Source organism: Cydia pomonella, chromosome 25 (genome assembly GCF_033807575.1).
Source record: "Cydia pomonella isolate Wapato2018A chromosome 25, ilCydPomo1, whole genome shotgun sequence".
NCBI classification, from domain to species: domain Eukaryota; kingdom Metazoa; phylum Arthropoda; class Insecta; order Lepidoptera; family Tortricidae; genus Cydia; species Cydia pomonella.
Genome location: NC_084727.1, coordinates 2,725,055 through 2,749,124, shown reverse-complemented (window position 1 = coordinate 2,749,124; position 24,070 = coordinate 2,725,055). Strand labels below are relative to the sequence as shown.

Sequence of the window (24,070 nt, the reverse complement as noted above, 5' to 3'; positions counted from 1 at the left end):
AAATCTGTAAGTCGGTGAAATTAGACTACTTATTCTCGAGAAATAATTTAAACAATGAGTGCTGTGACGGAAAAATCTTACACTTTTTTCGCCTAGCCCCCAACCGCCAGCTGTCTGATAAGGAACTTAAAAAAAAAAAGAATTTGACAATTCTAGGGATCGTCAGGAAAGCCATGCTGGCGCCATCTGTAAAATACCTCGTAATTAAATACCTTGCACGAGGTCTTTGGACCCACTCCCGCAGTGAGCGTGTTAATTTCTTTGAAACTAGCCTCTGCTAGCAACTACTGATGATGTCCTGTCACAAATCCTTGAAACAATTCGATATTTTTTAAATACATAGTATAATTTCAGAACATTTTCATAAATTTATATGGGGAACAGAAGTTTCCATTTCCTAAATGGAAAATTTATTTATTCCATGTGAAGACTTCCTTTTCGGTACCATTTATATTTGTAGCAACCTCCTTCCACTAAGTACTCGTTTTCCTCGTACTACATTGCAACCCGCGTTGCACATCCTCAATGGATGTATTCAGGGACACAAATTATCGTTTAACAATCACACAACACTTTCACATATTGATAATATTAATAAGATAATATTCCAATTAAGTTTTGTATTCACTCAAGGAGGCTGTGGGGCATCGCTCCCTTTCTCTAAATATGTTTATAACGTATTATGTTAGTTATTTTACAGTACATATGGTGCTATTTTTTCGCACTAGTGCGTAAATTAGCATATTACGTTACTGTGTCGAACATTTAAAGGGCCATATGTACTGTAAAACGTACGATACTTGTGCGAATAGGTAATTCGCAACTCGTGTCGATTTAAAACACTCCCTGTTTTAATTTCGGTCGTGTTTTAATTTATCGCCACTCGCTTTGAATTTCCTATTTTTCGCACTTGTATCGTAATGTACCTCCTTAGATTTCACGGGCCTATAAATCGTAATGTACTATTATTACATTTTCTCGCAGAAAAATATAATCAATTCATCATATTGTGTTTGTCTTGCTCAAGGACGCTAAGGGGCGTCGCCCCTTTTTGTGTTAAGTATTATGTAGGTGTTGTATAATGTCACATATTTCGTTCGTTTTTATTAAGGACAGGAAACTAGGGGCTTTGCCCCTATCCCTACTTATTTATTACTACAACATGCTTATGTAATAGATGGTAATAATAGCAGGAAACTTCTATTTACTGCATTTACGTCGTGCCGATTATGGGACGTGGCAGGTTGGTGACACTCAAACGCAATTCGCGACGCAAAAGGGGTTATTTTTAGGGACATTTCAACAAAGCAACTCGTATTTTTTTCTGAGTTGCCTAGAACGTTTCTAGGAGACCTAAAAAGATGCCTAGACTGCCTGGTCGACCAGGGTATGCAGTCAGTTGGTGATCATTATATTCCTCTCGTACTTCCTGAAGGAGTTTAGGGGGCTTTGCCCCTTATCCTACTTATTTTTACTCTAACACATTTTACAATGGAAACGGGTAATTTTGTAGCGAAATTCCTTATTTTTATTTCTCTTACTTGACCAATATATGGTTTAGTTACTAGGAAGCCTAGAAAGGTGCCTGGTCGTCCAGGGTGTGAAGCCAGTTGAATATCATTATATTCCTCTCGTACTTCCTGTAGGAGGTTAGGGGGCTTAGCCCCTTTTCCTACTAATTTTTACTGTAACGAACTTTGCAATGAAAACGGGTCATTTTGTAGCGAAATTTCTTCTCTAATTTGACCAAAATTGGCTTCAGGTACTAAGAAGCCTAGAAATGTGCCTTGTCGTGCAGGGTGTGAAGCCAATTGAATATCATGATATTTCTTTCATACTTCTTGAGGGAGGGGATTTTGGCCCTTTTCCTACTTTTTTTTACTTTAACGCATTTTACAATGAAAACGGGTCATTTTATAGCGAAACTCCTTATTTTTGTTGCGCTTAGTTGATCAATATAGGTTTGAGTTACTGGGAAGCCTAGAAAGGTGCCTGGTCGTCCAGGGTGTGAAGCCAGTTGAAGATCATCATGTTCCTCTCGTACTTGCTGAGCGGGCGGCCGCGCTCGCGCTCCAGGTCCGCCGCCGTCAGCGCGAGGGCGCATGCTTCTGTAATATTAGTAACATAAAAATGTTGATATAGGCCGGTAAACCAGTTTTGTCAGTAGAAAAGGTGGTGAAAGGTTGACAATCCATACTATTTTTGAATTTCGTGCTTTTTTACTGATGAATCGTTTCACCAAGCTACACATATTAAGATGAGACTTCATACTCTACTAGCCTGGAAAATGAAACACGACAATGCGGTGCTCCTATTCGAAAAGATGTATATATCGGGAACGTTACCGGGATGCACGAAGCGCGTGTGCACGGTGGGCACGTTGGGCACGTTGGGCACGGTGGGCACGGTGGGCGCGGCGGGCACGGCCAGCACGGTGGGCCCCGCGCCGCCGCCAGACGCTAGCGCCGACGCCACCGCCGCCGCCTGTGCAATAACATGCCGGCTAAACTTCCAATGATCGAAGTTATAATACTTCTTTTCCTACTCCTCTACTATTATCTGTCATTTATGCATTCATTAACACGAATATAAGAACATACATAAAAGATTTCAAGAAAAGTCTATATTGTCTATTCCTCATAAAAGCTCTTGTGCTTTTATACGCTATAACGTTACTGCGATTAATGGCTCCCAACCTAACAAAACCAAAACGAATACGGTTTTAAACTAAGTCCATTGATGCCAACTTACAAAATATTCATTTGGTTGCATAGTAAAAATAATTACTAAATAAGTCAGAAACACGCATGTGACACCCGTAATATAGCAACACCCATAGACTACGAAGACCGCTTAGCGTCGCTCCGTAGGCTACGGTGGCCAAAATTGAGAAAAAACTGTCCAAAAAATTAATTTAGCAAGTAGCAAGTACCAGGGCCTCATGAGTTACGAGGAGGTGTCGCCGACCGGCCGGCCGCGGCCCGGGGCGGGCCGGGCGCGTGACAAGGTATGCTCGCGCGTCTTGGCTATATACTTTTGCTGTAATTTGTTTACCTAAATTAAGATTTATTTTTGTTGACTCGTAGGAAAAATATTGTATGCAACGTTGTATAAGTAGGTCAAAAAATTCTCGTGGCGTATTCCTTTACAATGTTCGCCTACGCCTTCGGCTCCGGCTCACATTGTAACTCACGCCATACGCCTTTTTTGACCCTTCTTATACAACTGATGCATAAAATACTATTTTCCTTTTGGCTAAACCGCTTCACCTTAAAAGGCCCTCTTCGATGTAGTTTAACCAATTTTTATTTAGATGATGACTATGTCTGCATTAGTTTTTTGGTTCGATTTCAAAACAAAAGAATGTAAGGTTGAGAAGACGCTCAAAACTTATCAAACCTCCGTGTGCAACCACAGGATACACTTCTTGCCGAATCGTGTGGTAAATGTGTGGAACTCTCTACCAGAAACTGTTGTTAGTGCACCGTCGGTGATCTCTTTCAAAAATAGACTAGATACACATTTTTAGGGTTCCGTAGCCAAATGGCAAAAAACGGAACCCTTATAGATTCGTCATGTCCGTCTGTCTGTCCGATTCTGTCACAGCCACTTTTTTCCGAAACTATAAAAGCTATGCTGTTCAAACTTGGTAAGTAGATGTATTCTATGAACCGCATTATGATGTTTACACAAAAATAGAAAAAAAAAACAATAAATTTTGGGGGTTCCCCATACTTAGAACTGAAACTCAAAAAATCTTTTTTCTTCAAACCCATATGTGTGGGGATAGGTCTATGGGATAGGTCTTCAAAAATGATATTTAGGTTTCTAATATCATTTATTTCTAAACTGAATAGTTTGCGCGAGAGACACTTCCAAAGTGAAAAAATGTGCCCCCCCCCCCTGTAACTTCTCAATTAACAGAATGAAAAATCTAAAAAAAATATATGATACATATTACCATGCAAACTTCCACCGAAAATTGGTTTGAACCAGATCTAGTAAGTAGTTTTTTAATACGTCATAAATGGTACGGAACCCTTCATGGGCGATTCCGACTCGCACTTGGCCGCTTTTTTTTATACTACATCTGTGGCAAACGAGCATATGGCCCGGCATAATCTCCAGTGCCTATGGACACCTACAACTCCGGAGGGTTACATACGCGTTACCGACCCTAACACTGCACCCTCGTTGAGCTCTGGCAACCTTACTCACCGGCAGGAACACAACACTATGAGTACGGTCTAGTGTTATTTGGCTGCGGTTTTCTTTAAGGGCAAATAGAATTAAGAAAACCAAGAGTGCTCACTCCTTAGAACAGTTTTGTTACCAAAAATACTATTATTTTCGTAGTCTACATCTAGCGTCAAAAAGGCTCAAAGATTCTCGGCTAATATTATAACCAGAGTAAGCGTAGGAGTTAAAAGTTGAGTTCCGGTTACTCTAGTTATAATATTAGCGGAAAATCGTTGAGCATTAGACCTTTTTTTGCCGCGACATCTATTGTCGAGTAGCAGTACTGAGAGTTCCGCTACTTGACGCTAGATGTAGACTATGAAAATAATAGTATTTTTGGTAACTAAACCATTGTATGGAGTGAGCACTCTTGGTCTTCTTAATTCTTTTTGGTAAGGTGGAGGTACTTCCCCAGTTGGGCTCTGCTCTAGATCTGAAATGACATCCGTAGTGCTGTGCCCTACTAGTGATGGGCTGCTTGTAACTTACCAAAGTGAAACTTACACTTAAATTTCAAGTAAGTTTCAAATGGGAAAAGTCGCTTATATTTCTTTAAATTTTTCTTAAAACGAGTTTTTAGCGAACAGACAAAGCTGCGTATTTGATATTATATTATGTTTAGATATACAATTGAAGCTCTGCCTGCTTTCTTGTCCCAAAACTGTTCACAAAAATGTTACATCTCCAAGCGGAGTTTATAACGCTCAATAAAAACATTATGAATATTATGGTTTATTAGGGTAACGAATATAAGAGCAGAGAGTAAAATGAAATTTCACGTATGAGAGATAATATCATGTAGGTAAATAATATGTTTGATATATACATACGAAGCAAAATAAATTGCAAATATGTTTTAAAAAAAAGAAAGGAAGTAGGGCGCAGCGTAAATGCGCACTCGTGACTCAATCATCATCATCATCATCATCATCATTCTTTATTGCAACCATGGTACAGTATAGATGTTATACAATATGATATACAATGTCTCACATGGATCCTGCAAGGGCACAGCATATAATATCTTATTCATAACTCATAACATATTATCATATTATTAGCAAAATTATCAACTTATTTAAGAAAGTCATGAAGCAATTCTTATATTACACATGAGATCACTAATAAATCTCAAATCCTGGGGGCCTAACGCGAAAATCGAAGTTCGTCAATTGCGGGAATTTTTCTCTGTCACTCTAATTACATCTTAGTGAGAGTAAAAGAGAAAGATCCCCGCAATTGGCGAATTCCGGTTTTCGCGGTAGGCCCCCAGGTCAGACACACATTACGCCCGGAGGAGTTAAGGTCTCTCGAGATCAAGAGGATCCTGCAGCTGTTTGAAGTTGCAGGTTTGCTTCGAGAGTTGTAGTAGGTAGCGATCACAATAGATCAGGAATGGTCGCAGTGATATTTAGGCTGTAGAGCCTTACATAGCCCCTGACAAAGAAGAAGAAGGGCGCAGCGTAACGTGTTCTTGAACTTCCATCCATCGTATAATAACCGGGTACGATTACCCCTTAGCCACGCGGCTACTGTCACATATTCTCGAATTTTTCGATGACAATCCGTCCTACTGACGTCAGAAGTAGTGGATAGGTTACATGAAATTTAAGTGAAATTTATTCGGTAACATTTCTATCAGAAACATTTCCTGTCAAATATGTAATTTTCAACACTTGAAATATGTCACCGTTTAGGAAATATGTGAAATGTTTCAGAAATCGCTATGCCCTATCACACAAAGCGAGATGACATTCACAACGCCCATACCTCTCCTGAATTTTAAAAATAAAAAATATAGGTAGGTATACGCTCCAAGAGCTGCTAGTATATCAAATATAAAATAATTTATTTATTATATTTTACAAGAACGGTTTACACCAATTACACTTGCAATTTATGAATATTAATTAACACACTTAGGGCTTGTGCACAAATCACGCGAGGTTCGATGGGGGGGAGAGGGGGGGGTCACGAAAAAATCGCGACAGATCACGTTGGGGGAGGGGGGTATAAGGAGAACTCACGTGTATTTTTTTTATAGTGAACGAAACTAAGAAAAAATATGTACCACATGCTTTTTCTCGGTTCCGTTAAGAGCCCTTAATCCTTGGAGCGTTCTCCGATTTCACGAAATAACGCTCGATAGATGGCGTTGGCGCTCGGTACGCGAGCGCCGGCAACGCGACGCGCGTTTCAATGCAGACTAGAATAATCTTGATAGTTTTCAATATAATTTCAAGCAACATTAATTTTAGTGTTATATGATATCATATGGGCACTCTTTATTTTATTTTATATGCACAGTAGTTTTTTTTATGTACACTACTACTAAGTGTACAGACTACAGAGTGTACTATAACCCTTGCTCTTTATTCTGTCTCTTTCACACCAATGGAAAATAAAGAAGTTAGTAAATGACTGCAGGTATAAATAAAGTATATTAGTGCGATAGAGAGACAGATAGTGTTTCGTTGTCGTATCGTAAACGATTGGCATGTTGGCCACACACTTGCTTGGTGCCTAGCCAAAATACCAATCGTTTGCGTATATGTATTAGTGCGATAGAGAGACAGTAGTGTTTCGTTGTCGTATCGTAAACGATTGGCATGTTGGCTACGCACCCATGATACCTAGCCAAGAAGCCAATCGATTGCGCATATTAGTGCGATAGAGAGACAGATAGTGTTTCCTTGTCGTATCGTAAACGTTTGGCATGTTGGCTACGCACCCATGCTGCCCAGCCAAGATGCCAATCGTTTGTGCATATTAGTACGAGAGAGAGACAGATAGTGTTTCGTTGTCATATCGATTGGCATGGTGGCTACGCACCCATGCTGCCTAGTCAAGATGCCAATCGTTTGCGCACATTAGTGCTATAGAGTTTCAGTGTTATTTGAAATCACGTTAGGGTTTGTATTATTATTTATGACCCGAATGAAGTCCATCCAGGTTCTTATGATGGAGTCAGGAGTTGGTCACCAGAACACCTAATCTACTCATTATAATTCCATCGTGCTTGGGCTCAAAAGATTTGCCCTGACGAACACCATCGATCTAGATGAGGTCCAGGGTCTCATGACGGAGTCAGGAGTTGGTCACCAGAACTCCTAATCTACTCATCATAACTCCATCGAGTTTGGGCTCAATAGATTTACCCTGATGAGCACCATCAATCTAGATGAAGTCCAGGGTCTCATGATGGAGTCAGGAGTAGGTCACTAGAACTCCTAATCTACTCATTATAATTCCATCGTGTTTGGGCTCAAAAGATTTGCCCTGACGAGTACCATCGATCTAGATGAAGTCCAGGGTCTCATGATGGAGTCAGGAGTTGGTCACCATAATTCCTAATCTACTCATCATAACTCCATCGTGTTTGGGCTCAATAGATTTGCCCTCACGAGCACCATCAATCTAGATGATGTTCAGGGTCTCATGATGGAGTCAGGAGTTGGTCACTAGAACTCCTAATCTACTCATTATAATTCCATCGTGTTTGGGCTCAAAAGATTTGCCCTGACGAGTACCATCGATCTAGATGAAGTCCAGGGTCTCATGATGGAGTCAGGAGTTGGTCACCGGAACTCGTAATCTATTTATCATAACTCCATCGTGTTTGGGCTCAATAGATTTACCCCGACAAGCACCATCAAATTACCATTATGATGAATAGATTAGGAGTTCTGGTGACCAACTCCTGAGTCCATCATGAGACCCTCGACTTAATCTAGATCGATGGTACTCGTCAGGGCAAATCTTTTGAGCCCAAACACGATGGAGTTATGATGAATAGACTAGGAGTTCTGGTGACCAACTCCTGAGTCCAACATGAGACCCTGGACCTGATCTAGATTGATGGTGCTCGTCAGGGCAACTCTATTGAGCCCAAACACGATGGAGTTATGATGAGTAGATTAGGAGTTCTGGTGACCAACTCCTGACTCCATCATGAGACCATGGACCTCATCTAGGTCGATGGTGCTCGTCATGGCAAATCTCATGAGCCCAAACACGTTGGAATTATAATGAGTAGATTAGGAGTTCTAGTGACCAACTCCTGACTCCATCATGAGACCCTGGACTTTATCTAGATTGATGATGCTCATCAGGGCAAATCTATTGAGCCCAAACACGATGAGGTTATGATGAGTAGTTTAGGAGTTCTGGTGACCAACTCCTGACTTCATCATGAGACCCTGGACCTCATCTAAATCGATGGTGTTCATCAGGGCAAATCTATTGAGCCCAAACACGATGGAGTTATGATCAGTAGATTAGGAGTTCTGGTGACCAACTCCTGACTCCATCATGAGACCCTGGACCTCATCTAGGTCGATGGTGTTCGTCAGGGCAAATCTATTGAGCCCAAACACGATGGAGTTATGATGAGTAGATTAGGAGTTCTGGTGACCAACTCCTGACTCCATCATGAGACCCTGGGCCTCATCTAGATCTATGGTGCTCGTCAGGGCAAATCTTTTGAGCCAAAACACGATGGAATTATAATGAGTAGATTAGGAGTTCTAGTGACCAACTCCTGACTCCATCATGAGACCCTGGACTTTATCTAGATTGATGGTGCTCGTCAGGGCAAATCTATTGAGCCCAAACACGATGGCGTTATGATAAGTAGATTAAGAGTCCTGGTGACCAACTCCTGACTCCATCATGAGACCCTGGACCTCATCTAGATCGATGGTGTTCGTCAGGGCAAATCTTTTGAGCCCAAACACGATGGGATTATAATGAGTAGATTAGGAGTTCTGGTGACCAACTCCTGACTCCATCATGAGAACTTGGACTTCATCCGGGTCAAAAATAATAATGCAAATGCAAACCCTAACGTAATTTCAAGTAAAAATGCGTTTTTCAGAAAATCGCAGCCAAATAACACTAGACCCTACTCATAGTGTTGTGTTCCTGCCAGTGAGTAAGGTTGCCAGAGCTCAACGAGGGGCGGGAGGGGGTTAGAGTCGGCAACGCGCATGTAACTCCTCTGGAGTTGCAGGCGTACATAGGCTACGGATACTGCTTACCATCAGGCGGGGCCGTAAGCTTGTTTGCCACCGACGTAGTATAAAAAAAAGGACCACTGAAAATCCATCAATAAGCGAGAGTCTGTTAAGCATAGTGTAAAAAATGAACTTTTATTAAGATTTTCTAATCGCAGTATATAGCACTTCTCGGAACTCCGTAGCTGATTACGATCGCAACGAATGCCTGACAATCGAGCACAGGTCCGTCCTCTAAGCGCGCTCCGCGCGGACTGAGAGCGGGGCGTCGCTGCTGCGTGATTTATACGTGTTTTAAAAAAATATAAATTTACGGCAATGTAGGTCCCATAGTTATGATTTTTTTTTTATAGGTTAACATAAAGTTACAGTTTGCTATAATATTATTTTTAAAGCAAAATATGCGTACAATTTGCGGAAATAAAATATAATAAAACCCTGTTTTCGCCAAAAAAATGAAGAAAACTCGGAAGGTATTTTATCAGTTTTTTCAAATGAATCTTCGATTGTTAATCATTCCAGCCCCTCGTACGAGATATGTTGAATCAAATTGTAGTCATTCATGTACCAAATGATTCTTGTTTACAGCAAAATTGAGAACCGAAACGCCACATCTCACTGCAAAATTTGGAAAAGACTCCCAAAAAAACTCATTAAAAAAGAGGTTTAAAAGAGAAAATGAAAATTTGAACTGTTGGAGCCGCTAGTTTAGGAAACGATTATTTAAGTACGTTACCAGTTTTTGAATAAATACTAATAGTTACGTCGTAATCTTGAATGAAAAAGGAAGCATTTTACAAAATACGCTCGTCTGTAGGAATAAGGACTCTTAAACATAAATATTCACTTGGTACTTCAAAATTGCGATTCTAAACAAGATTTACTCTATACAATACTATTTATCTTAAAATTAGGTCGAATGAAAAAAATACACGTGAGGTTATGTGGGGGAGGGGGGGGGGGGTTACCAAAAACCTCACCAAATATCACCAAGGGGGGGGGGGGGGGGGGGGGGGGGGGGGGGTGTCAAAAAGTAGCCGAAAAAACCTCGCGTGATTTGTGCACAAGCCCTTACATATGATTAACAGTGTAGAAATCTTCAACTCTTCACTCATTCATAGTCTCACAGTAAGCGAGGACCTGGACGCTAGTTTAGACCAGGGATCAGTAAATATATCTTCTTCGTTACTCAGAAGCCCGTTCAACGTGTTGATCATATCGCACAATGGTAAGTATTCAATTCACAAGGTATTCGACAGCTGCAGGTAGCGGCTCCGGCTTGATCTGTTCGAATAATATAAGAAACTCAAACATATTTCCTAGAAACAAAAATAAAAGTAATGTGAAATACCTCGAGTTTATCCAAATTGAACTCCGACTGTGACATCCTCTCCAGAGCCTTGTAGGTGGTCAGCAGCCGCCGCTTTATGTAGTTCTGACGAATCTGACAAACAAATATATTTAACAATTCATATTAATGAAAACAATCAAGATCAAGTACAGAAATATTCTTATTAGAAACGATAAATATGCAATATGAGGAAAATATTCATTAGAAGTAATTATGAAAAAAAAACAGACAAAGTCGCACCATTTATAAATCACTTTTTAATTTATTATTGATTTATTTAAACTTTACTTCACGATAAAAATAAGTACAAATGGCGGACTTAATGTCTTAAGGCATTCTCTACCAGTCAACCATAGGACAAAACAGTAATTCTCGAATGTAGGTCCAGTGAGAAACATAATTCAGAAATTATTAATAATTATTTTATTTTAAAATTTTAAGATAAAATTCATTTCGTTATTTTGTTATCACATTTTTATTTCTACTTTAAATGTCGAGGACTATAAATTTAAAAATGAAAAAATGCAAGCCGGAATGCAACTAGGGGAATCATGTTATTATACTTATCCTATATTCATTTACAAAGCCTATTTCACTCACAGTCTATTCAGAACTATACCTAATTAACTGACCAGCAATCTGGATTGACCAAATTTTCAACAAAAACAACAAATTAATGATTTTTCTTAAGAAACCTGAAAGTCAAGGTCACGCCGATTTCACGCCGAAAACACGCCGCCGCCGTCGATTTTTTGGCAAACGCCGCCGCCGATCATTTTTCAATCGGCGCACACGTCTAATACCGTTTTAGTACGGAACTCTAAAACCTATGAAACGTAACTAATAAGCGCTTTCGAAACTAACACTAAATAAAAGCTTGTAAAAATACATATACATATTTTTTTTATACTACGTTCGGTGGCAAACAAGCATACGGCCCGCCTGATGGTAAGCAGTCTCCGTAGCCTATGTACGCCTGCAACTCCAGATGAGTTACATGCGCGTTGCCGACCCTAACCCCCTCCCCTCGTTGAGCTCTGGCAACCTTACTCACCGGCAGGAACACAACACTATGAGTAGGGTTTAGTGTTATTTGGTTGCGGTTTTCTGTAAGGTGGAGATGGTTTTAGGGTACCTTTTTGTTGTCGGAGAGTAGTCTCTGTGCGGGTTGGACACTTGCGCGCTGCGGCGACGGCAGCTGCGACCCGCCCACTAAAACCACAGAATAACTCGTAGAAACGGGACTTAATTGCGTATTAAGTTTTAAATTTACCTCCGACGTTTCGAGGACGGCCTTGTCCCCGTGGTCTCGGAGAAGACTGGCTAAAGTTGACATCAACATCTTGCGCGAGTTTTTCGAACTACACGCACTTGATCTTGTTTATTGACTTGAACGCCGTCCTCGAAACGTCGGAGGTAAATTTAAAACTTAATACGAGATTAAGTCCCGTTTTTGTGAGTTAATAATGTGTAAAAATCGTTAAAGTTTAAATCAGAATAAGTAATAGCAAAGAAAATTAGAAATAGACGTGAATTATCTAAGTAAATTTTGTAGCCACAGTAAATTTACTGCCATCTTTCGACACATGGTTAAAACTTTTAGAACGCCATTTGACTTTTATCCTTATTCTTTCACTGATGTATGTTGAATTTGTTAAATATCAAAAAGTGGCGCCATCTACTAGAGCATAGGCCAAAGGTATGGCGGCATCTTTTTGAGCGATGCTATCGAGCATCTCTAGTAGATGGCGCCATTTTTTTGATACTTAACAAACTTAACACATATCAATGAAAGAATAATGATCAAAGTCAAAATTGCCTTCTAAAAGTTTTAATCATGTGTCGAAAGATGGCAGCAAATTTACTACGGCTAGAAAATGTGCTTTGGTAATCCACCTCTACTTCAAATTCTCTTTGGTAATAGTACCTACTATCGTACAGAAAGAAAACTTCATAGAAAATCGAAATTTGACAGCGATTCAAGGACGAATCATGTTGTCCCTTTCTAACGTATGGTACCATCCCTTTCGGTTATTCAGGGTTGTCACATTTTAACTAATTCAAGTCATTATCTTATCTGTGGTTGTGCACGCAAAGGGACGTCAAGTTGTGCCAACCCTTATAATTGCTCGGAGCAATGCTGAGCCGAACGGACCCGAGAACGCCCGAATGCTGCAGTTTCTCCCCCCCCATCATATCATATTTGACATTTTTACTATGGGACATAATTCTTTTTCAACATTATTTTGGACGGTCAATTTTCCTAGTTGATGTATTTCAAATTGTCATTTTTCTATTTTGACGTATGATTTCGAGTGGACAATTTTCTATATGTACCTTATGACTATGGAAGGTGGAGGTAAGGAATACAATCTCCATGTACCAAAAAGTGTCCGTCAAAAAACCTTATTTGAATAAAAATTCAAATCATAGACAGCGCACTTCACTCCGTCAATAACGCCTAGGTTCTTAGCTACTCTAGCGCTGCTCTGGAGAGATTTGGAACTATTATTTATAGCTGACAGCTGGACACTTTCGAAACAGTTTTGCATATGGAGATTGTATTCCTTACCTCCACCTTCCATACTAATAACAGTAAATAAAAAATAAGCAGCATTTTGGTTACGCGCACGTCAAGGGAAGGAGCCGTCTATGACAAAGTAGACTTTTTGCGGAATGCCCCTGTAGAGGGCAGCACAGGCATAGCTAAAGTGAAATGGGACTCGAACCTGCGACCCACGTGCTGCACGACCGGGAAGCAGAGCTCAGCGTGAGGGCTTCTAGCGCCGCGCACAGCCCCACTTCTGACGTGGCGCTGAAAAAAAAATGCTTGTCTATAAGGGGTATTACTGCAATGTTCTGCCGCCAGAGAGCAGCATTAGCACATATTGTAAACCATAGAGTAACTAATTGGTCGGCTGCAGCGACTTGCAGGCGTCCGCCGTCTGCAGCGGGAGCCTGCCGGCCGTCTGTACGGACATGTTCGTGTAGGTACGGTACCTGCGCGGCGGGCGCGGCTTGTCGGCGGTGACGTCGTCGGCGCTGAGCGAGCGCCGGAGCCCCAGGGCGGCGCACAGCGCCGCGCAGCCCGCCAGCAGCGACTTGCAGGCTTCCGCCGTCTGCAGCGGGAGCCTGCCGGCCGTCTGTACGGACATGTTCGTGTAGGTACGGTACCTGCGCGGCGGGCGCGGCTTGTCGGCGGTGACGTCGTCGGCGCTGAGCGAGCGCCGGAGCCCCAGGGCGGCGCACAGCGCCGCGCAGCCCGCCAGCAGCGACTTACAGGCGTCCGCCGTCTGCAGCGGGAGGCCTGACGATGGCCGTCTGGAAAAAAAACATAACCAAATCAAATAACATTAAAAAATACATACAGAGTTGAGCCACAAGAGTTCCATTTTGACATTTTTGGTATAGAACTTTAAAACACACTGAAAGTGTGAACGAATGGTCCCATTTTTGGGACTGTTTCCATACATGACAGGTTAACTATTGTCAGCAGTTACAAAATGCTATATTATTTATTTATCCGAATTATTTGTCAAGTTAAGGTCATAATTTGTTTTCATAGAGGTTTGACGTTGGAAAAAACCCGTGCACCGTCTGAGCTGTCAAAATCGCTGCCAACTTATCTTGGTTTGACTCTATTTCAAGTTTCAAGGTTCTAGGTCAACGGGAAGTATCCTATATATGTTGATTGAGTGTCGAAATATACGTTTTATGCGCCATAAACGGCCGTATCTTTTTTTACGTTAACTTAGAAGTTTGTTTTGTTCACAACTTCAAGGGCCTGTAGACCTGAGTATACGGTTTTAATTTCAACTCGATACTTCTTCTCGTTCCCGAGATAAAGGGTCTTGACAGACAGACGGACGGACGGGTAGACAACAGAACAGAACCCTAAAAAACAGTGTCACGCACATTTTTCTAAATCACCTTGTCGTAAAAAAATCTAAGAGAATATTTAATGAATAAGAAAATGACTTACTTTTGTAACTTGCTCTCGGGATGTGGGCTGGCCACTCGCAGGTTCGGGTCGGGACCCTGTCCAGCCTGTGAAAAACCCAGATATATATTAAAATATGCAATAGACACGGACCATGCTATGTATACAATACATGCCAAGTCATGGAGCTTATAAAGATGTGTGCATTCCTACTGCCAAAGTTAGCATGGTCGAGAGTGTAACATCTTGCACAACAACGCTCGCTTAAATATATGACACTTTGTGGTTTCGTAGCCGAAGGGTGAAACGGAACCCAATTATTAGGCCTTTTCTGTCCGTCCCACTATGGGCTGAATCTATCAAATAACATTAGACTCGCGGGACCGAGCGAGCGACACCGCGCCTGCTTTCACCGTCCGCCACTTCTGGGTGGCTTCTACTTATATGCCAGCGTTGTAGTAAATACACTGCAACACTATGCTGAGGCAAGCTTCTTTTTAACACTCATGAATATTTCTCCCTTATATATACAACTCAATTTCTTAGTTTTTAAGTCTAAATTTAAGGCTTATTTGTATTAAATGTCACTGTCTGTTAACTCTGCCATTTCATGTGATGTTGAATAAAAAAATTCTATGTCTATGTCTATATGAGACTTATGGGCGAGCTACTGAGCCCTCGCGTCGCTGGCCGCGCTGGAATCGCTGAAGAACGACTGGTCCAAGGTGACAGACTCCCGGGACGGCGAGTGGGCGACACTGCGCCAGCTTGCATGCGACTTACTGACCCTTGCAGGCGAGTAGTTTTAGAGCCCTCGCGTCGCTGGCCGCGCTGGAGACGCTGAAGAGCGACAGGTCCGTGGTGACAGACTCCCGGGACGGCGAGTGAGCGACACTGCGCCAGCTTGCATGCGAGTTACTGACCCTTGCAGGCGAGTAGTCTTAGAGCCCTCTCGTCGCTGGCCGCGCTGGAGACGCTGAAGAGCGACAGGTCCGTGATGACAGACTCCCGGGATGGCGAGTGGGCGACACTGCTCCAGCTTGCATGCGAGTTACTGACCCTTGCAGGCGAATAGTCTTAGAGCCCTCTCGTCGCTGGCCGCGCTGGAGACGCTGAAGAGCGACAGGTCCGTGGTGACAGACTCCCGGGACGGCGAGTGGGCGACACTGCGCCAGCTTGCATGCGAGTTACTGACCCTTGCAGGCGAGTAGTCTTAGAGCCCTCTCGTCGCTGGCCGCGCTGGAGACGCTGAAGAGCGACAGGTCCGTGATGACAGACTCCCGGGATGGCGAGTGGGCGACACTGCTCCAGCTTGCATGCGAGTTACTGACCCTTGCAGGCGAGTAGTCTTAGAGCCCTCTCGTCGCTGGCCGCGCTGGAGACGCTGAAGAGCGACAGGTCCGTGATGACAGACTCCCGGGATGGCGAGTGGGCGACACTGCTCCAGCTTGCATGCGAGTTACTGACCCTTGCAGGCGAGTAGTCTTAGAGCCCTCTCGTCGCTGGCCGCGCTGGAGACGCTGAAGAGCGACAGGTCCGTGGTGACAGACTCCCGGGACGGCGAGTGGGCGACACTTCGCCAGCTTGCATGCGAGTTACTGACCCTTGCAGGCGAGTAGTCTTAGAGCCCTCTCGTCGCTGGCCGCGCTGGAGACGCTGAAGAGCGACAGGGCCGTGGTGACAGACTCCCGGGACGGCGAGTGGGCGACACTTCGCCAGCTTGCATGCGAGTTACTGACCCTTGCAGGCGAGTAGTCTTAGAGCCCTCGCGTTGCTAGCCGCGCTGGAGACGCTGAAGAGCGACAGGTCCGTGGTGACAGACTCCCGGGACGGTGAGCGGGCGACGCCGCGCCATCTTGCGTGCGAGTTACTGACCCTTGCAGGCGAGTTACCTTGCAGGCGAGTAGTCTTAGAGCCCTCGCGTCGCTGGCCGCGCTGGAGACGCTGAAGAGCGACAGGTCCGTGGTGACAGACTCCCGGGACGGCGAGCGGGCGACACCGCGCCAGCTTTCGCCGCCCACCACTTCTGCAAAATTCATAAGTTTTTTTTATTATGACGACACCTGTAGGTGTCGAGTAGACGAGTTGCCTGATGGTAACCAATTACCGTCGCCCATGGACCGCAACTGCGTTCCCGGCCTTTAAGATGGGAGCACGTTCTTTTCTAGGTTTGAAGGTCGTATCGGTCAGAAAACACAGTTACACATTAGGTAGAGAGGTAAAAATTGTGCTTTTGAAAGCACAGAAAAATACATTTAACTCGAGCAGCCCGTGGGTGAAGTATACGAAAAAAGTCTTAAATGCCCTGCGCGTGAAATATAATTATGCACTCAGAATGTTGTTGGGGCTGCCCACATGGTGTAGTGCATCGCGCATGTTCACCGAAACCCATACAGACGACTTTCACACGGTTATGCGGAAGAAAATCGTCTCGATGATGGGCAGGCTTAGGGGCAGTACCAACAAGTTATAGGATTTCTGAAATTTAAAAAATAGGTTGGGTATATAGTTGTAATATTATATTATGCACTAAATTAACATTAGTTCCTAATTTATATTAACAAATATGGATCTATATAACTCTGAAATAAATATTTTAAATTCAATTCAATTTCAATAGTACACAGTGTGCACTGTGCACACAACACACACAGTAAACTGTGTTACAGTTAGTTAAGTGAAACCTGTACAATTGAAATCTCAAGGGACTGGCAATCTTGTGTCAATTAACCCAATTACGGCGTAGTTAGAGTGACAGAGAGAGATGCCGTAATTTGCGAACTTCGGTCTTCACGGTAATCAATATGTTTATTGCTTTCATAGGTAAATACATAGCTGATGTTACGTTTTGAATGCTACACACTCTGGTAGGGATCTGTTTGCTGCAAATCTAATACATAACATTTATCCATCGCCTCACAGAACTTCATAAACTCACTACAGACAACAGACCAACCACTAGAGTAAAAATATATATATATATATATATACAAATAAATATATGATTTTTTTTAACAAGCAGATACGTCTGCGAGCGGTACTCCAAAAGCGGCCAAGTGCGAGTCGGACCCGCCCATGAAGGGTTCCGTACCATTTATGACGTATTAAAAAAAACTACTTACTAGATCTCGTTCAAACCAATTTTCGATGGAAGTTTGCATGGTAATGTATGTATATCATATATATTTTTTAGTTTTATCATCCTGTTATTTTAGAACTTACAGGGGGGGGGACACATTTTACCACTTTGGAACTGTCTCTCGCGCAAACTATTCAGTTTAGAAAAAAAAGATATTAGAAACCTCAATATCATTTTTGAAGACCTATCCATGGGTACCCCACACGTATGGATTTGATAAAAAAAAATCTAAGTATGGGGAACTCCCAAAATTTATTGTTTTTTTTCTATTTTTGAGTGAAACTCTTAATGCGGTTCATAGAACATCTGCTTACCAAGTTTGAACAGTATAGTTCTTATAGTTTCGGAAAAAAGTGGCTGTGACATAAACGGACAGACAGACGGACAGAACGAATCTATAAGGGTTCCGTTTTTTGCCGTTTGGCTACGGAACCCTAAAAATGGAAAAAGTTACGCTTCCGGCAGGACTTGAACCCGCAACCTCCGCAATCCGTGCGTTTGCTCTTAACCAATTGAGCTACGTAAGCCTACCAGAACCTCGCGAATCTTTCCGTAGCTCAATTATTTCGTTTGTCTGAGATAGTAACTAAACAAAAGAAATGCTAACTTATTTGGTTAAAATAAAATAATAAAATATAATCATTCAGCCTATATACGTCCCACTGCTGGGCACAGGCCTCCTCTCATGTGCGAGAGGGCTCGGGCTATAGTCCCCACGCTAGCCCAAATGCGGAATGGGGGTGGGGGGGGGGGGGGGGGGTGGGGGGGTTAATGAATTGTTCTAATAAAATTGGAACGGGGAGAGTGTACATTGTGAGGGCAATCTAAAATTGTGGGTTCGAGTCCCACGTCGGCCAGAGTTTGATAATCGTTGATTTTTTCATTGTGATTGACATCTGTATATACACAATTATAGAAAAAAAAGTGGCTGTGACATTAACGGACAGACAGACGGACATGACGAATCTATAAGGGTTCCGTTTTTTGCCATTTGGCTACGGAACCCTAAAAATATAATTATAGAATGCATGATTTTACGAGGTTTAACACATTCACTGCCAGACAAAAAACGGCGCACTACCCCAGAAACCGGTGGTCTATATCTACGTACAAAACAACCCGCCCAGGTTGTCCGGCATCTGAACAAAGTTCACGAGCGCCCACCAGGTGGGTTCCCGGCAGTGAATGTGTTAAATAAAGATCGTTCAAGTACCCCGGTTCCCTACTTTATTCACAATAGGAATGGAGGTCAGCACTGCAGTGTGCCAAATACGGGCTTTGTTTAAAAATAACTAGAAATAGGCTATCTGCACGCTATTGTGTGTATTGGTTGCAGTTGCAGCCACATTATTTTCTTACCCCTTATACACCGTGGGCTGGTAAAACCCAACAGATTTTAACCACTCATTCCTAAGGTCATGAGGAGCAAAAAAATTTATATAAGTTTTGGGAAAATTCGGCAAAAAAAATTATCAGACAAAAAATTTTTTTTTATGCTTTTTCTTCATACGACACGTTATTTTTTCTTACATCTTGGCGAAAAAAAAACTAATTAGTTACAACGAATAACTAAAACTACAGTTTTTTTTATTTACACTAAAAATTGCGAGTTTCTTATAAAACTTTTATGTCTGCCAACAGGTATATCTAAACCAAGTCACATAGTGGCAGCGTCGCAGCCAAAAAGGAGTTTTTCACTAAGTTATTACAGAAACAATTTTTTACAAAAATTGTCATTATCTCTAAAACAAGACCGATTTCAGGAAACTTTGTATCACATTTTAGTTTCTAAATGCGGTCAAGAATACACCTTTAAAATCTGTCGGGTTTTATCAGCCCACGGTGTATACAGGGTGTAATAAAGATGGTGTGGATCTGTTTAAGATATTTGGGACTGATTAGGAAAAAGATGAAGTAAATTTTTTTTACGAGAAACTTTTTTGGCCTTTGCATAGGTAGAATATAGAGGCTTGGCCGTTGGCCGACTTTTTTTTATACCACGTCGGTGGCAAACAAGCATACGGCCCGCCTGATGGTAAGCAGTCACCGTAGCCTATGGACGCCTGCAACTCCAGAGGTGTTACATGCGCGTTGCGGACCCTAACGACTTGGACAACCTGCCTCAAAATATTTTTTCTCGTCAATTTTTTTTTCTTCTATTCTCTTTTTCTCCTAATCTGGACACGATAGGTGTGTGTGTGTGTGTGTGTGTATGCCGATATGCCTAGGTAATAAGGGTGATGTCATTTTGACTAAAAAATAAATACCTATTTCAGTTCTGCAATGAAATTCCGCTTGGGCCCATAAGTATACCTATTCATTTCTTCAAGCTTTATTGTGAAGATAGCTGGAAATCAGGAGTGCATTGAGTAGCGATTACGCGCGGAGGAGTGGCGAGTTTCTGCGCGATACTGTGCGCGCCGCCGGCTCGGCCAACAGTGGACGCGTTCGCGGCCTCAAAAAGACTCGAGGAATATCCGGGACGTACAACCTCAAGACTCGAGCTATCAGTTCCGGGCAGTCCGAGTCACCGCGCAATATGCAACAAGCTGTAGTCAGCAAGACGCCTTACCTCTAGAGAATTATATCCAAGGCAGCTTAGTAAGAATTTTGTTGGGTACTAAAATGGGTAGTACCAAAGAGAATTAAGAAGATCAAGAGTGTTCACTCCATACGACGGTTTTGTTGCCAAAAATACTATTATTATCGTAGTCTACATCTAGCGTCAAGTAGCGGAACTCTTAGTACTGGTACTCGACAATAGATGTCGCAGCAAACAAAATGTCTAATGCTCAACGATTTTCAGCTAATAATATAACCAGACAAGAGTAAGGGTAGAAGTTGAAAATAGAGTTCTGGTTACTCTGGTTAATACTCGTAAATCTCAAATGGTTATTAGTAAATCTCAAAAAGGCCTTTTTTATTTTCTCCAGAAGTAAGGCGTATGAAGACTCGGTACTCGAACAAAATATGTAAACATATCTTTGACGTAGACTGTACTGGCTACACTTTTCAGAAGACATACTTAATTGTTGTAGAACCGTTTCCAGGATACCAAAGATTACTTTTTTTTTCAGCTCTCTAAAGGAATTATTTTTGTAAAATTTTTGAAAAATCACAAGTGGGAAGTAATGCATAATATAAAATATAAGCAATGATAAATTAATGTAATATTTTGTGAGAATAAAGGTTTTATTATTATTATTTGTATGTCTTTCTATATCTCGGGTCCGTGGGGTCCTGGACCTTTGGGTGGCATGTGTGAGGCTGAAGCCAACAGCACAGAGTTCCTTTAAGACAATTTGTCCACTTATGTCCAATGTCCAATCTTACAACCCCTTTGGAGTTGCTACGGGCAACTCTCTTTGAGCGACGGTTATCGCTTACCATCGTCGATTCGTCTGCCTGTTTGCCTCCTAATCATATTTTAAAAAAATATATATAATTTTATTTTAATGATCAATGAATGTTCAATGAATCAATTTATTTTAATGAAGTTGGATTATTTTCTATGAAAGATTTAAGGGAATCTTCAAAACGAGTTTTTATTATGACACAGGAGACAAACAAGCAGACAGATCACCTGCTGGTAAGCGATTACTGCCGATTGTTATTATTCGATAATAAGCGATTATTATTTGTCAAGGTACTTGATAAAAACCTAAAACCACAGCGAAGGCTTCGTCAAATGCTAAAGTGCAACCGCAACAATTTTTGTCTGATCTACATTATCTACATCAGTGATAATCTACTGCAGCCTTCGTCAAGAATTTACAAGATAAAATTCGCAGCAAGCTTTATCCAAAACCCTATCACTCCATCTTCATGTAAATCCGAGACGAGTGCAAAAGTTCCAAATATACTGGGTGCATCACCACACTGCACTGCCTGCAATATTTGCTGGACCATGTATGGATGGATGAGAACAGGGACTCAACCTCCTGCCTCTCTGCCCCGGATTTTAAAAAAGGTACAAAAAAAAGTAAAAGGTGTCTTCAAACAGGTACAGTTTTCTAAAGGGCCAACATTGTGAATCTGATGAACCTAAACTTGTAAGTGCTCATAGGGTCATGCCAAGTGCTATGTCAAGTATAAAGTATATAGATTGAGTCATTCATGATGACGCATGCCTTGAGTGGTAATGTCATGTAATTAAAGGTTAGATTTGACAAATCTGCACGTCATCATGGATGGCACAAACTATATAAAGTTATGTATGCATTCTTACAATCAAGTTTGTGTAAAGTTAGCATAGTATGGCAATTAACTTATTTCAATAAGATCACAAATAATAATAGTAAATTAAAATTTAACGAGTAACGATTTTTTTTTTAAATATTTTTATATGTTTGAGTCTCACTGAGGTTTTGCAAAAGTATAGGAATTACCTGGACATGTTATGTTCATTTAGACTTCACTATACTTGGGAACAACAAAAATATTTCAAAGGCAAGTGCAAATTAAGACTTAAAAATAAACAAACAAAATAAAAATATGTACATTAATAAATATATATTTTCATTTATAACTAGCATGTTTTTACAAAAAATTAAACACCGCATGATAAAATAACTTGTCTAAATGCTGTTTAAAAATAAATGACGCGATCCCTATTGATTTTTCGGCACGAAAATAAATATAGGACACTAAATTTGGACCTGTACCGATTCTGCGTACCGTTGGGAAGGCGAAATAAACAAATACTAACCGCTCGCTTCGGGATCCACGGTGAACAAATAACTTGAAACACTGTTGAAAAACTACAAAACTATCCGTATTTATCATAAAACACTATAATTATTATGTAAACAATGATTCTTATGTGGAAATTCGCAATATTGTCAATTTTTTGGCCTAAAACGTCAGGCCGGTGAACACGAAAACTGCTGGATGCGTTCAGGAACAGGAACATCCGGTGTGATAAGCCGATTATATCATTTCTGGCAACATTGTTATGCAGTATTACCCGCCCAAATTTAAAACTAGACATCAAAAACTCGTTTGTATATATTTGACACCCTTTCTATTTAATCGTATAATATATGTACGATTTGCAGCGACATCTACTAAAGAAATATAAATCTATTAGGTCCCTCATCTAGCTTAGTGACTCTGTTGTTGTTTGTGCTAGTAGTTTGGATAAAATCCTATAGATGACGCCTTTATACGTTTATTTATGTTTCGCTATTCAAAATATTTTGTATTCTCTAAATGGAGTTTTCCAACTATGCCGATAGAGGGCGATAGTATGTGATGATATTATGATATGTTTGAAAAATATTCAATGTAAAAATAAATATTAATAAAATAAAATAAATAATATTATATAAGGTTGTAACTAAAGGCAGCAAGAAGAGAGTGTTGACTCATAGAAAAACAATAAATTATTGACTTTTTGACACATGTAAGGACTACGTTAGGCTACACTACTTTATAGTTATGATAAAATATAGTTTATTAATCTTTATTTTCATTTTCAAGTTAATTCGCCGATTAATGGTAAGTGTATATTATTCATAATACGATACCACAATGAGACTGATTTATTCCACTTTTCCTTTATTCTTAAGCATATTCCCTGAAAGTTGTAAAAAGCAAGCAACGCCGCGCGGCATAGCGTGATGTTTATTGATTTGATCCAAATTCGAGGAAGCAGATCGTTTCAAATGTTTGACAAACTGTGTATTGGCTCGTTCCGCGGGGGCTCACATGGTGCTGTGGCAGCCAGGGGCAGCCAAGCAACAATACAATAGGTGTCATTTTCAATGCAGTGCAAATGCCTCTGGCCTTGATCTCCACGACTTCCGACAGTGTTTCTTCCGGCCAGTTGTCTGACGAACCCGCCGCCAAAAAGTCGGTCTCATACAATCGTAGTTACGCTCTCATTTTGGCAAACTTGGCATAGACATTACGTAACTTTTAAGCTTTTTCTGGTGCAAAAAGCAGATTCTTATTTTAACAAATTAAATCTATTGTTACTTAGCTCTGCTTAGCTATTCAAAAATAATATTTATAGAGCTCCGCACAAAACTTAGTTCACGGAGCACTTATGGGTAGGGTTACCAGACAAATTTTGAATGAACTGACCAAATTCCTGATTTGCTAATCTTTTTTCTGACGCTCATATTATCACGTGATATTTCCTAAGGCTCATGATTTCAATAAAACAAAATCTATGTTTGCTTACGTTTAGATATGTTAATTAATATTAATCAAGTTATTGATTAAGTTCAGTTGATATCAATTGTAATTTTTTTAGATTGTTTAAATTTGTTCTGGATTAATTAATGTAAGTTCTCTTCTTCTCTCGTGTCGAGGTTCCCCTAAACAGTGGATGCCCAGAAAGCAGCGGTACTGACAGCCCGGACCGTGGCATCTCTCAGGTC

The 24,070-nt window shown here is 41.2% G+C and overlaps 1 protein-coding gene across 1 annotated transcript; it reads right to left on the bottom strand.

Annotated features, from left to right (window-relative positions):
• Positions 1-336: 336 nt before the first annotated feature.
• Positions 337-22,154, bottom strand: LOC133531474 (uncharacterized). The gene is made up of 9 exons (XM_061869719.1): positions 22,073-22,154; positions 16,438-16,571; positions 14,588-14,652; positions 13,606-13,926; positions 13,335-13,420; positions 11,741-11,817; positions 10,606-10,698; positions 2,346-2,484; positions 337-2,108 (listed from the first exon to the last, which is right to left on the bottom strand). Exons 1-9 carry the CDS (start codon positions 22,089-22,091, stop codon positions 1,981-1,983), a joined length of 1,062 nt encoding a protein of 353 aa, XP_061725703.1. The 5' UTR covers positions 22,092-22,154; the 3' UTR covers positions 337-1,980.
• Between the last annotated feature and the right edge of the window lie 1,916 nt (positions 22,155-24,070).